The sequence below is a fragment of the Suncus etruscus genome, chromosome 5 (assembly GCF_024139225.1).
Source record: "Suncus etruscus isolate mSunEtr1 chromosome 5, mSunEtr1.pri.cur, whole genome shotgun sequence".
NCBI classification, from domain to species: domain Eukaryota; kingdom Metazoa; phylum Chordata; class Mammalia; order Eulipotyphla; family Soricidae; genus Suncus; species Suncus etruscus.
The window spans coordinates 155,898,052-155,913,111 of NC_064852.1; the positions used below are offsets into that span (position 1 = coordinate 155,898,052).

Sequence of the window (15,060 nt, forward strand, 5' to 3'; positions counted from 1 at the left end):
ATGACAATGGGGAGGGCTTTGTCCAAGGCTGACTCAGGTTCGATTCTCAGCATTCCAGAAGGTCCCCAGGAGCGATTCCTGAGTGCAGAGACAGGAGTAAACCCTGAGCACTTCGAGTACACCCCCCTCTAAAAAAGGTTCCACTTTTTGTGGAAGACAGCAATGAAGACATGGATCTCCAACAACTGATTCTAGAACCATAGCAGAACCATGAGGGCAAACCCACATCGTAAGACTTCAGCCCGAGAAGGTCATGACACAGCACGGTTGGACAGGTTGGGTCGAGTCCAGGCACAGGGTGAAGCATGCCGAGTCTCACACTCAGAAGCCTTTACTCTGCTGTTCAGAACAGCAGCTGGCCACAGAGAGGAGGAAGCTGAGGATGGGGCTAACCAGGGGTTGGCAACCTTTAAGACATAAAGAGCCACTTCGACTCTTTTCTAAAGGGAAATAAAAAAAGCTGGGAGCTGCAAAACCACAGAATTCACTGGGGAAAAGAAATTGTGGATGATTAAGTAAGACCAGTCACAGGAAAGGAAAAATAAAGATATGAAATAAATGATCCAGGGGCCGGCAAGATAGCACGGAGGTAAGGTATTTATTTGCCTTGCATGCAGAAGGTCATTGGTGCAAATCCTGGCATCCCATATGGTCCCCCGTGCCTGCCAGGAGCGATTTCTGAGCATGGAGCCAGGAGGAACCCCTGAGCATCGCCGGATGTGACCCCAAAACAAACACAAACAAACAAACAAACAATAAATAAATAAATAAATGACCCAGGGGGACCGGAGAGCTAGAATGGGGGCTGGCGTGTCTTGTTTCCTAACAAGATTGGCTCAAACTTCCAATACAGATGTAGGATTCCTGAGCATCGCCAGGTGTGATCTAACCCCAGTGATAATGAAGAATAAAGTAGATGATTTTAACTCAAAAGTGACCAAAGAGCCAGAGAGATAGCACAGCGGTGTTTGCCTTGCAAGCAGCTGACCCAGGACCTAAGGTGGTTGGTTCGAATCCCGGTGTCCCATATGTTCCCCCATGCCTGCCAGGAGCTATTTCTGAGCAGACAGCCAGGAGTGACCCCCGAGCAACGCCAGGTGTGGCCCAAAACAAACAAAAAAACAAAAGTGACCGAAGGGGGGAACAAAATAAGGATTAGAGGGAGAAATGCAGGAGAAGTCAACACAGAGGGGAAAATCCCTGTGGAAAGAGGAAATGATTGGTTGACCCTAGAAAAGGGAGAAAACATGTGGTTTGGCTGATGGTGAGGCACGTGTGGTGTGGCAGGTTCTACTCTGGCAGCACTGACAACTGTCACAGGACGGAAGTAATGGGTGTGTCGGCCCAATAATTAGAATGAGAGGAAATGGATATTTCCTTATGAAGTGCAAACCAGGGATCTGGTGTGAAAGAGAGGAACTTGAACCACAGGAATCCCTAAATGATCCCTAAATGCAGAACTGGAGTGACCCCTGAGCAGTACTGGGCATAATTCAATACCAATAAATAAATAAACATCTGAATAGATAATCCCAAACAACTGTCACAAACCACTCCTACTGATGCCCACCCTCACTCGGTCCTTAGCAGCTAGAAGGTCTCGGACAGAACATCACAGCGCATCCCTCTGACCTACACAGAGACACCCACCAACACAGCATGACTGAAGGACGCGTCACTCAGACTGGCTCTCAACTAACATCCAAAATAAAAACCAAGGTGATTTACCACATGAATGGTGTATAGTGGGGGGAAAGTAACAGAGCGATCATTTCAACCAATGCAGAAAAGGCATTTGCCATTATTCAGCACTTTCTTTGTGTGTTTTTTTTTTTTTTTTTGGTTTTTGGGCCACACCCGTTTGACGCTCAGGGGTTACTCCTGGCTATGTGCTCAGAAATCGCCCCTGGCTTGGGGTGACCCTATGGGACGCCGGGGGATCGAACCGCAGTCCTTCCTTGGCTAGCGCTTGCAAGGCAGACACCTTACCTCCAGCACCACCTACCCGGCCCCAGAATTCGGCACTTTCTAAAGGCAAGAACTCTGAGCACACAGAAGAGAAAAGCAGTTCCTCCTGCCACTGTCTGCCAGTTGAGAGGTGGCAGATGAACTCTGACCAGTCCCCATGCCCGGGGACCACCCCCCTCAACAGCACTCACATCAAGGTAGGTGAAAACATGAAGCGGCATAAACAACTGCAAAGAAAGCTTCCTCCTTATGCCAATAGCAAGAGAAGCTTGCCCACCTCATAGACAAACATTGAGCCGTGCCCAGCTCACTGGTTTAGCTGCCAGTTCTACCACCATCCCAACCCCACCTTTTACATCTTCAGTGCTCTAGCACATGCCGACAGACAAAAAGCTCTCCCTCCTGCAGTGTGGTAGCTCTCCTCAAAAACTGAAAAGCTGAAACAAAAAGCTGAAATAAGGGGCCCGGAGACATAGCACAGCGGTGTTTGCCTTGCAAGCAGCCGATCCAGGACCAAAGGTGGTTGGTTCGAATCCCAGTGTCCCATAGGGTCCCCCGTGCCTGCCAGGAGCTATTTCTGAGCAGACAGCCAGGAGTAACCCCTGAGCACCGACGGGTGTGGCCCAAAAACAAACAAACAAACAAAAAAGCTGAAATAAACTGCAATACACATACACACACACACACACCACCACCACCACCACCACCACCACCACCACCACCACACCACACCACACCACGTACACATATCTATCAGGTGAGACCTTTGTGTGCAATGTGTAGGAATCATTGAGGAAAACTGAGGGAGAATTGACAGACACACAAAGGAACAGGTGTGGAGGTAGGTTTTTTTTTTTTTTTTGGCCACATGAAATTTCCAAAGGATTTCTTGGTAGAGTGAAAGTGAAATGCCAGAGATGCCAAAGTCAAGGAACGCAGTAGCAATGGCCTCAGCCTATGGAATTCTCTCGGCTGAGGGCAGACTGGGAGCTGCACCACAGAACTAGATGTGTGAGCATGCATGTGCTAGTGCAAACCCAGGCATCCTCCAGGCAGGCAGATTTCCTGATCAAGCTTGGTGTGGTGGAAGGTATTAGTGTTGGGCCCGGAGCAGGAGAGATGGCAAAAGGCACCAGGAGCCGTATGTCCAGTAAACAGCTTCCCCAGCAACCAAACAGAAACACTCTCGCAGGAGTGGAAGCTATGGCAGTCTCCTGCTCCCCTACACTTCAGCCAGGGGCTTTAGATCCCACCTCCCCAACAGTCATTCTGCAGCTGTTTTAAGGGGCAGGAAGTCAGGTAACTGCCTTCTTCACCCTTAAAGGGACAGTACCTGCTATGGCTAAGCAGGTGCCAGAGTCTTTTTCCTTATAGAAAGTTTATCAATTCCGGGGCCGGCGTGGTGGTGCTAGAGGTAAGGTGTCTGCCTTGCCAGCGCTAGCCTAGGATGGACCACAGTTTGATCCCCCGGTGTCCCATATGGTCCCCCAAGCCAGGAGCGACTCTGAGCACATAGCCAAGAGTAACTCGTGAATGTCACCGAGTATGGCCCAAAAACAAAACAAACAAACAAACAAACAAAAAAAGTTTATCAATTCCATAGATAAGATTAGCTTTATTTTGGGGCCACATCTGGTAGTGCTCAGGAGTTACTCCTGGCTCTGTGCTCAGAAATTGCACCTGGCAGGCTTGGGGGACCATATGAGATGCTACAGATAGAACCCAGATCTGTGCTGGGTCAACTACATGCAAGGCAAATGCCCTACCAATGTGCTATCTCTCCGGCCCCCATAGATGGATTTTAACACAAGATTTTTTTTAGTTTGGTTGATTTGCAGACACACCTGGCAGCAGTCACGGCTAGCTCAGGGCTCAGTGCTCAGAGCTTACATCTGGTGGAGCTCAGAGTTGGAACCCAGGTCACTCACACGTAGGACTCTTACCCCTGTGTTTCCTCTTGGGCCTGATTTTAACATAATTTAAAAGTTCTGTTCATGAGAGACCCCCTTAAGAAAAACCTCCAGGAAGGAGAACAAGCCCCATCCATGAAGGGCCCTTGGCCCAACCCCAGCCGTGCACCCCAAATACTAGGCAGTCTGGAACCTGCATCTCAACAAAGGAAGGAGAGCCACGGCCCAAGTGTGGTCTTGCAGGATGGCTAAGAACATTCCGGGCCAGAGAGGGAGACCCAAGCCTGATCTTGGTCCTTGACAAGGAGATATCAGAACACAGGGCCACACAGCTCCCTGCAGCCCTGTTCAGAGCAGCAGAGCCAAGACAGCCCAGGGCCGAAGGGGCACACGTGGCCAAACACTCAATCCATCACACTGTTCCCGGCCATGAAAACCAGTCCTGACCCTCAAAAGATTCAGTGGGGCTTAGAAGCCATGCAAGACAGCATAAGCAGAGATAACTGCTCCTTGCCTCCGGTTGAGACAAATGCCACATGTCCCCCAGCAGGTAAAGGGCCTGGTGAGTGGTTACCGGGATAGAAAATAGAAATGTGTGGGCCGAGTACCTGTTGACTCTCCTTGGGCACTTCTCAGGCTTGATATCCAATTCATAATGGTAGATGTCGATTTTAGGAATGTCCATCTCGAAGAAGTTGGCCTGCAGTTTGATTGTTCTCCCCGAGGTCCCGAAGTCGGGTCTGGGCGGCGGCTTGAAGGCATATCCTTGGATGGGGGGCGGTGGCGCTGGAGGCGTGAGCACTGCAACAGCAGAGTGAAGCTGTTAGGGTCAGAGTGCTTCAAACACTGCCCAACACTCCCACAGAACATGCGAGGGTCCGCTTGCCCTGTGCTGACGTGCTCGGTGCACACAGGGACATCGCGGCAGCCTCTCTTGCCGACCAGGACTCTCAGGCAGCTTGGATTCCTAGGGGCTCTTCATCCCAGCAAAGAGCCAATGACCCCAGGTAGAAATGTTCTCTCCTTGGGGTCCCTGGTGTTGTCCGCGCAGTGTAACTGGGGGGGTCTGTGTGACTGCTTGCTGGCACACACCTGCATTCTTTTTTTTTTTTTTTTTTTTTTTTGGTTTTTGGGCCACACCCGGTAATGCTCAGGGGTTACTCCTGGCTATGTGCTCAGAAGTTGCTCCTGGCTTGGGGGACCATATGGGACACCGAACCGCGGTCCGTCCAAGGCTAGCGCAGGCAAGGCAGGCACCTTACCTCTAGCGCCACCGCCCGGCCCCCACACCTGCATTCTAAACCAGGTAGAAGGAGGGCCTAACCACTGCCTGTCCCCAATCGGCAGCTGGCTCCCTATGTTGCACATTCCGGGAGCCACCTTCGTACCCCAGCACTTTCGACAAACACCTGCTCACTGACCCCCCATACAGCCAAATCAGTGTCCGTATCCCTCAGCTGCCCCCTCCATAGGGAGCTACGTGAAGGCTCTGTGTAGGGCCGCATGGTGTCCACACAGGTCTAGAAGGGGTGAGTGAGAAAGGAAGGGCCACAGCTGTCCCCACAGCTGCCTTGGAGCTGTGGCTTTCCTAGTGACATCAGAACCTTAGCTGTGACTTTTCAACTTAGAAAGGAATACATTAAATATACTTCCACCAAGGCTTTTCATTGTCGTACCAATGCTTTTGCTTCCCCCTAAATCCTCAATTTCAAACGTTTTTGGGTTTTTTTTTTTTTTTTGGGGGGGTCACCCCCGGCAGCGCTCAGGGGACCATATGGGATGCTGGGATTTGAACAACCATCCTTCTGCATGAAAGGTAAACGCCCTACTCCATGCTATCTCTTCAGTCCCTCAAAAAGTTCTGAGGTCTGGAGCCACAGTAGAGTAGAGGGCGCTTGCTTGCCTTGCATATGGCCAACCCAGGTTTGATCCCCAGGACTCCATACGGTTCCCCCAAGCACCACCAGGAATAGTCCCTGAGCATAGAACCATGAGTAAGCCCGGAGAATAATAGAATCTAGCCCAGCAAAAAGAAAAAGCTCTACACGAAATGTCCGGAAACAAAAGCACTCTGTAAAAGCAACAGCTGTTCTGGGGCGCAGAAATATCCTGGACTGTCTCAGGGTAAGGTTGTCGCTGAGGGACGGAAGCTGCATGTGCTGCCTGGGTCTTGTGGGGTGCGCGCACAAATGCAACCTGGAGGCAGAGCGACAGTACAGCAGGGAATGCGGTTCATTCCCATATGGCTCCCATCAGGTCACCCGGCCTGCCAGGGGTGATCCCTGAGCACAGATCAAAGGCAAGTCACGAGCACAGCCAGGCGTGGTCTCCGAACCAAAAGCAAAACCAAGAGGAGGTTCCCTCTAGCGCAGGGACAGCCCTGTTCTTAGGGGAGCCCCTCCTTATGCAGGAAGCCGAATCTACTGAGTTCTGAGGGCTGGGAAATGTCTACTCCTGCCCCAGGCGTGCTGGGAAGGGCCCCACAACCCGGCTCCTCAGCCACACAGAGCAGCCCAGGCCAGATCTCAGCTCTGGGGTGGAAAGGCATAGGTGCTCTCTACTCTCTGCCCCCCACCCCAGACTTCTCTCGTCTGCTAGAGGGAGAAAAAGCACCAAAGGGCGGGGCCAAACTCAGGCACTGCACAGCCACAGTGGAAGAAGCCCGCCCTGGGAGACAGACAACCATGGACAGATGAACAGGACGACAAACAGGCACAAGTTTCTCCAGCTACAGGGGGCCAAACAGCACCAGCCCACTGTGGGTGTGTATGGTTTATGTGTGTAGATGCAAACATGTGCTAGTATGTGTTGGCCTGATGTACATGCCTATAGGCGTGCATGTGTCGTACATGCAAGTATATATTAAGCGTGTGTTGTTGGTCCGGGTATGTGTAGGACTGGCTGTGTATGCACGTTAACCTCAGTGAATGTTTTTGAGCGCGTGTGTATATACAAGAGCATGTGTTCCCAAGGACACAGAAGCAGAAATTACACACACACACAGGAGCTGGAGGCAAGAGGGGCTGGAGAATCAAGGAGAGACAGGAAGAGGCCTCTGACAGGGCACATCTCTGAGAGGAGGGAGGAGCTGGGGAGAGAGGCAGGAGAGGGAGCTGGGGTACCTATGCGTCCTGACCTGTGTAGCTCCCAGGTAGGCTAGGAATCTTGGGCATCTAATTCTGAATTCCTCAGGAACCAACAGGGCTTGTGTGTTCAAGCAGGCAAGTAGGGAAGGTCCCTGTCACTGCTCCATGAGGGAGAGGACCCCTAGGGTCTCCTTGGGCCCCTCCCACCTCATTGACACAGGCAGCTCCTGTCCTGTGTCTACTGGCAGTTCCATCCAGTAGGGACCCCTGTTCCGGATGCTGGGGCCTGGCGTGGGACCATGCAGTCTTCCCCTGGGACTGCTCCCCGCCCCGCATTGTCCCCTCAGGCTCTGAACCCCAGAACTATGGTAGTCAGAAGCAGAAGGCTCTGCCAGTTCTCCCTGTTTGCCAGAGGGTGGAGGTGTGTGGCGAGGTGTGACAGGCATCCTCTGCAGCCCCGGGCTAAGAAGGAGGCATATGCTCACCCCAAGCCCTGCAGCACCTGGACTTTTCCTTGAAGTTGGGGGAGGGGGTCCCTCAGGAGGCAGAGAGACCTACCCCAGCACCCATGTTTCATACAGAGACAGACAGTACATAGTGGGGTATATGAGAGCACAGAGCGCTGGGCAACCTCACCCTTCCAATGACAGCACCAGCTGGTGCAATTCTCCCTCTAGCATCAAGATCGGCAGGCCTAGGGCCTGAGAGATAGCATAAAGGTAAGGTGTTTGCCCTGCATGCAGAAAGACGGTGGTTCGAATCCCGGCATCCTATATGGTCCCCCTAGCCTGGCGGGGGTGATTTCTGAGCATAGAGCCAGGAGTAGCTAGCCCCTGAGTGTTGCTGGGCATGACCCAAAAACCAAAAAAGGAACAGCAGGCCTGACCACTAATGGGTGGGACCCTCTAAGAAATAATGAAACAAAACCAGAACCAGGGGGAGGGTGCTACAATTGGTCCCTGAGCCCCAAGGCAAGAAGAAGGCCTGAGAGCCCCCAGGGGGGAGGGAACTCAACACCCCCAAACCCAGGAGTAAAACAGATGGCCAGAGAGAATTTTATGGGGTGGCAGCTAAGGAACTCCAAACAGTGGGTTCCACGAGTCTCGATGAGGTATAAAGCCGAACCTCTGAAATTCCACAATATGGCAAGGAAGTAAAATATCAACTAAAAATATTTAAAGATGGGGCCAGCGAGGTGGCGCTAGAGGTAAGGTGTCTGCCTTGCAAGCGCTAGCCAAGGAAAGGACCACGGTTCGATCCCCCGGCGTCCCATATGGTCCCCCCAAGCCAGGGGCAATTTCTGAGCGCGTAGCCAGAAATAACCCCTGAGCATCAAATGGGTGTGGTCCGAAAAACCAAAAAAAAAAAAAAAAAAAATTTTAAAGATGTCTTCTCAGAGAAGAATAAATCAGCAGGAGGTCAGAGAGTACTATAGCAGTTAGATGGATCTCACACCCAGGTTCAATACCTGACATCCCATAGGGTTCGTCAAGTCAGAAGTAGCCCCTAAGTGAAGAGCCAAGAGTAAGCCCTGAATACAACTGGGTGTGCCCCGGAAAGTAGGAGGAGGGAGGGAGGTGGGGTGGGAGGGAGGAAGGGAGGGGAAATAGAAGAAAGGAGGAGAGGAAGTGAAGGAAAAGGGAAGGAGGGAATAGGGAGAGGTGGAAGGAAGGGAGAAAAGGTGGAAAGGAGAAAGGGAGGGAGTATGTAAGGGAAGGAAGAAACTGAAGTGAGAGAGGAAGGGAGAAAAGGCAGGGATGAAAGGAGGAAAAGGAGGAAGGGAAGGAGGGAGAAGTCACTGACAGTATAGAGAAGGTCCATGTCCCAGCTTAGAGCCAGCAGACACCCCACTGCCACTGCTCCCCCCAGACTGGGTGGAGGCTCTCCCCCCCATCTGAGCCCCACAGCCTTGAGAGGGGAGGTCACTTAGCCCAGACGGGTCTCCCTGGTATAGCAGGCGCAGACTGCAGGGCAGGGAACATGGGACTGTGGGGGTTACACAGACACATGGGGGATGCATGAGTGCTGGCCGTGGTGGCCCTCCATGGCAGCCCTCAGGTGTGGGAGCCACTTGTCATGCCTCCACCCACCACTATTCCAGAAAGGGACTCCCCCCCAGACTGGCCAAGGGAGCAGACAGGACAGAGAAGGCACTACCCTGGGCTCAGGGGGCCATGCCAGGCTACCACCGCCCACACAGCCCCTGGGTCACTTGAGCGCACCATTTACCCGTTGCCATGACAACCCGCGCTCCAGGCTCGCTGGTCTCACAGGCAGTTGGTTGAGGAGCGATCAACCGCCTGCAAGGCAGGATCAGCAGTCAGGCACCCTGATGGCGCCGGGAGGTGAGCCAGGCATGCCGGAGCTACTGCCTCACCGCTTTACCTGACCTGGGGCTCACCGAGAGCAGCTGCTGTCTGTGCCTTCCCTGCGCCCCAACACAAGACACAGGAATTTCCAGCTACGTAACACTGGGCCTGCCCACCCAGGGCCAGGGGCGTGCCGCAGCCCCCACCCGCCCACCCCAGGGTGCACCAGGGAGTGTCCAGGCAACAGGCGTCAGCTCACATCAGGCCAAGAACAACAGCCCACAGCAGCCCGACCCTCCGGAGACGGGAGCTGGGTCGGAAATCAGACGCACAGCCACAGGTTGCCTTGGAAACGGGCCTAGGACCCAGTGAGTCATCCCTGTGTGAGCCAGTGGCAGCCGGCGGGGGCTGGGGACACAGAGCAGCCATCACTGCTGTCACCGCCACACAAGTGTGGGGCTCCCACTCAGGATGGGGGTGGCAGAGCTGCAGGCGGCCCCAGTGGAAGGCACAGCCTGAGATGCAGAGGGAACGCATACCCCAAGAGCACATGCCCTGTGCCCAGTGTCCCAGCCGGGGATGTCCAATGGAGCAAGACACAGACGGGCCTCACTCACCCTTAAAGCTCTGCTGGGATTCCATGTGTAGAGGGAGGGAGGAAGGGCGGGAGGGAAGGAGGGAGGAAGGAAGGAAGGAGGGAGGGAGGGAGGGAGGGAGGAAGGAAGGGAGGGAGGGAGGGAGGGAGGAAGGAAGGGAGGGAGGGAGGGAGGGAGGAAGGAAGGGAGGGAGGGAGGGAGGGAGGAAGGAAGGGAGGGAGGGAGGGAGGGAGGAAGGAAGGGAGGGAGGGACAGATGGACAGCCCAGCTTTGGGGCCAGTAGTTTGGGATACAGTTGGGGGGCAGAGGACAGACAGTCACTTCTTCCACACGGGCTTCTGGGAAGCAGACAATGCAGGGAGGGGCAGGCAGGACCCTGGGGCCAAGCAGGCTTTCCTGGGGTCCATGGCCACTGCCTCATCCCTCATCCGCTATGGCTGAGTGAGTCAGAACCTCAAAATAGCACAATCTGGGGCCAGAGCAATAGTACAGCGGTAGGGCATTTGCCTTGCACTCGGACAACCTGGGACAGAACCCGGGTTGGATCACTGGCATCCCACATGGTCCCCTGAGCCTGCCAAGAGCGATTTCTGAGTGCATAACCGGGAGTAACCCCTGAGCTCCACCGGGTATGGCCCAAACACCCAAAACAAAACAAACAAACAAAAAAGATGAAGAAAGATGGGGCCAGAGATAGCATGAAGGTAAGGCGTTTGCCTTTCATGCAGAAGGTCATCGGTTCCAATCCCCGTGTCCCATATTGTCCCCCGTGCCTACCAGGAGCAATTTCTTCTGAGCATGGAGCCAGAAGTAACCCGAGCACTGCCGGGTGTGACCCAAAAAACCAAACCCTCCCCCAAAAAAACAACTAAAAAAAATGAAGAAAGAGAAATAGTGCAGCCAGTTCAGGAGCTGGGGAAAGAGGCGAGCCTGCCCATTATGGAGGCCACCCACAAGCAGGCCTGAGTCTGAGGGCCAGCAGAGCTACTGCAGAGGTCCATGTAGGTTTCCCAAGGGCTAGATCATGAACCAACCTTATCACGCGTTTAAGAAGTGTTTTGGGGCAGCCAGGTAAGGTGCTCCCCCATGTCACACCCAACTTCCATGTGGGCACCATGTTGCCAACACATGCCCAAGAGGGCAGTGCAGGGCAGAGGAAACACAGCCTGCCTGGCCACCTGAGAGTGGTGCCACACCCTGAATTTGAACCCCTGTGCCCGTGCCTGGCCCCACACACCTATACCTGAACTCCTGTATCCCTGCCAGCCCCACCTCTGCTGCCTAGCCAGTTTGCTTCCCTCAGCTCCCCACCCATGCTCCGTGCTGCAGGGACGTCTGTGGCCAAGAGGTGCCAGAAGGAAGCCCAGGCCACGCCTGGAGGTCTGGTTCTCAGCCCTCTGCAACAAGCACTTCAAAGGAAGCCAGAGGAAGGTGGAAACTGAGCACACAGGCTAGTCTCTGCAACTGCCACTCAGGCTCCAATGCTGTATCCCCAGAAACCGCACCATATGCTGTCCCCAAAACTACATAGATGCTGGGCACCCTTATGCCCCAGCAAAGGTCCAAGAAGAGTGGGCACAGAGTCAGCGCAGTCACCCTGACAAGGGACTTTGCAGCGCTGCCCCTTGGCCAGAAGCCGCCACTCCGGACAGTCCCAGGCAGAACCCGTATCTGAAATGTCACTTCCGGGATGTCACTTCCAGGCAGTTGTGTCCCGCTGAAGAGCAAGTCCTTTGTAAACAGCATCATTGAGAAGAACAAACTTGCTGGGAAAAGAAAAAAAACAGTAGACCGAGCCCAGGGCTGCTTGGTCCCTTACTCCGTTCCTTCCCAGGGAGACAAACTCACTGGCTAAGTAGAACAGAAATGGCTCCGAGGCCTTGGCTTCAGGTCAAGAGTAGACATTGAGCCATGAGCTGGAGCAATAGACAGGGCAATGGGAAAGACATCTGCCTGGCATGTATCTGACCTGGGTTTGATCCCAGGTCCCGAGCACTGGCAGGAATAAAACCTGAGTGCAGAGCCAGGAGTAGTGTTTCTGGGCATCACCAGTGTGACCCAAAATATTCAAGTACATTAAAAAAAATACAAATGTAAAACAGGGGGAAAAAGGGTAGTTGCTAAGGCTGGAGAAGGTGCTCATCTTACATTTACGGTCCTCAAGCCCCACCAGGGGTGGTGTCTGGGGCCGGAGCGTCTGCCCTGCAAGTGCTAGCCTAGAACGGACCGAGGTTTGATCCCCAGCATCCTGTATGGTCTCCCAAGCCAGGGGTGATTTCTGAGCGCATAGCCTGGAGTGACCCCTGAGCGTCAACTGTATGGCCCAGAAACAGGAGTGACATCTGACTGAGTACAAGAACAGAAGAAAACCCTGAGCATAGCCACCCCAAAAAATGAGTAGATATTGTTTGGTCATCCCATCCTCAGTTCTGGAGAGCAGTTGGGCAATGGTATTACAAAAAACAAACCTCTTTGTCTTGGGGATAAAGGGTTTGGTTCCCACCTGGTGGTGCTCAGGTGGGACAATATGGGGTGCTGGGAAGGATGGAATCTAGGTTCTCCCTGCTTCCTAAAGCCCTAGAGGGAGCCCCCTTCCTTTTGGTGACCTGCCAGTGACCCTCTGTGGGCTAGATCGAGAGGATAGGGGCCGGAGAGATAGCACAGCAGTAGGATGTTTGCCTTGCAGGCAGCCGATCCAGGACGAACGGTTCGAATCCTGGCATCCCATATGGTTCCCCATGCCTGCCAGGAGTGACTTCTGAGTGCAGGGCCAGGAGTAGTAACTCCAAAGTGCTGCCCTCCCCCCTCCAAAAAAAAAGAGAGAGAGAGAAAGAGAATGAGTATGGCCTCAGACCTACAAGGATGAAGACACAGCTCAGGCCTTGGGGCGGATACACTGGGGCTTGGCTCCAGGCTATCAGGGGAATACTCTGCTGCAGAACACTCCTCTGGGTCACCAGGGAAAAGGAACTTTCTTTTCCTCTTTGGGTAAGGCCCGAACAGGCATGGCCTGGGAAGGAAGATGTGGTGCAGACCAGGCCCTCTGCCAAGTGTATCCCTGCCACTTCCTCCCACCGCCTCCAACCTCCCTGCACCAGCACTTGCAGCTCCACACCCGAGTGGCCCCTGCAAGTGCAAAGACTGCAAGCATGCCTCCAGCAAGAAAAGGCGCTGCTCCCTCTGGCTGCCATGACTGTGCCTTCAAAGGGGCATGGAGCCCGTGCAGGTGCTACTGTGCAGTTGGGCAGGAGGAGTCCAAATATCCTCTCACGAGTAGACAACTGCCTGTCCCTGCAGGGCTGTGTCCCATGGTGCTCATCTCTACAGGAATGAAGTCAAAGTTGTTGGCTTAAAAATAAAAAAAATAGGGGGCCGGCGAGGTGGTGCTAGAGGTAAGGTGTCTGCCTTGCAAGTGCTAGCCAAGGAAGGAACGAGGTTCAATCCTGGGTGTCCCATAGGTCCCCCCCAAGCCAGGGGCAATTTCTGAGCGCTTAGCCAGGAGTAACCCCTGAGCACTAAAGAGAGAGAGAGAGAGAGAGAGAGAGAGAGAGAGAGAGAGAGAGAGAGAGAGAGAGAGAGAGAGAGAGAGTGAGTTAGGGACCCTGTGGCAAGTGCAGCAGTTTCAACAAAGCAGGATCGCATTCACAAGGCCTGCGTCCCACAGTGTGTTTTGTGCGGGACAGATCTCTTTCTCACTGTCTCACACACACAGTCATAGGCATCCCTGCAGATGAGTTCCAACCCTCTGGACCAGGAATCCTCATACTATGGCCCGCTGAGCACATATGACCCACGAGGATACTTTTCTGGCCCGCTGGGTATTTTTGCTACTGCTGCCTGCCTGGCTTAGTGGCTGACTCATCCCAGGCACACAGAGCGCACGTATGGAATGTGTGCTGCACTGTCCAACTCCTCTCCTTCTTAGGCGGGACCCCTGAACCACTCAAAACTTAACTTCTTTTTCTTTTTGGGTCACACCCGGCAGCGCTCAGGGGTTACTCCTGGCTCTACGCTCAGAAATCAGTTGCTTCTGGCAGGTTCAGGGGACTATATGGGATGCCGGGATTTGAACCACCGACCCCTCTGCTATCTCTCCGGCCCCAAAACTTATGCTCTTTTTTTTTTTTTTTTTTTTTGGTTTTTGGGCCACACCCGGGGTGCTTTGGGGTTACTCCTGGCTATTTGCTCAGGAATAGCTCCTGGCAGGCACGGGGGACCAACCAACCACCTTAGGTCCTGGATCGGCTGCTTGCAAGGCAAACGCCGCTGTGCTATCTCTCCGGGCCCCAAAACTTATGTTCTTAAGTCTTTTTTTATATAGTCCAGCCCTTCAACAGTCTGAGGGACAGTGAACTGGTCCCCGTTTAGAAAGTTTGAGGACCTCTACTGAGGAGGTCTGAGTTGAGGGTGGACAGAGGGTACCTTCCTCCACCTCTCAATGTCTTTGGCACTGGTGGAAAGAGCGCCAGGCGGGGGGTCCCTAGTACCCTCAAAGTCTCCACTTGAGGAAACCCTCTGGGTCTGCAGTGGAGAACATGGAGGGAGCCCCGGGCCTGCGCAGTGAGTCCCGCTCTGCCAGGGCTCTCTGGTCCCTCCCCTTGGTGCCTTGTTGAGCTCAGTTAAGCCTGCTGTGTGGGCACTATCAGGCTTAGGGTATTTGCTGAGATGGTTCCCCCACCCTGGTCATCCGAAGCTAGGATGCACGAGTGTGTCCATAGAGCCACGGAAACAATGCACAGCCAGCCCTGATCCTACTGCAGCATGCAAAGTTCCAGCCAAGGAGTAGATCCTGGTCCTGAGAGCCTCATGCCAACCCCACAGATGCTCACACTGGCAAAGGCCTCTCCTTCCTCTGGGGCAGCCAGGGAGAGAGGGGGTGGCAGACACACCCACCCGGGGAAACAGGGCCTCGAGGGCAGGAAAGTAAATAGGGGCAAGGTGCAGCTTCCATGAATAGCAGCAGCCCCCTGAGGCCGCAGGGCAGCAGGCTTTGGTCTGGGCCCAGAGCTGCTGCTGCATGGGGGGGTGCTGCTGGGAGCTGAGAGACAGCACTGCCTGCCCAGTCAGGTTCTCTACTCAGCTCAGGGTCAGACAACACAGAGAGAGCATGTTGATCAGCCCGACTGGCCACAGGCCGTTTAAGACACGGGGACTTGCACAGCCTTCGGAGAAAGCAGAGCAGGTGCTCCCA

At 53.9% G+C, this 15,060-nt stretch overlaps 1 protein-coding gene and 1 long non-coding RNA gene across 2 annotated transcripts in view; both read right to left on the reverse strand.

The window, feature by feature from the left end:
* The window catches only part of LOC126009513 (uncharacterized), a 175,518-nt gene that overhangs the window by 140,462 nt on the left and 19,996 nt on the right, over positions 1–15,060 (reverse strand). The gene's annotated exons all lie outside the window — the stretch shown is intronic.
* AGO2 (argonaute RISC catalytic component 2) overlaps positions 1–15,060 on the reverse strand; it is a 40,421-nt gene that overhangs the window by 13,922 nt on the left and 11,439 nt on the right. The window contains exon 2 of the mRNA XM_049773960.1: positions 4,487–4,679. Within this exon, the coding sequence (XP_049629917.1) occupies positions 4,487–4,679 (193 nt within the window). The remainder of the gene's footprint in view (positions 1–4,486; positions 4,680–15,060) is intronic.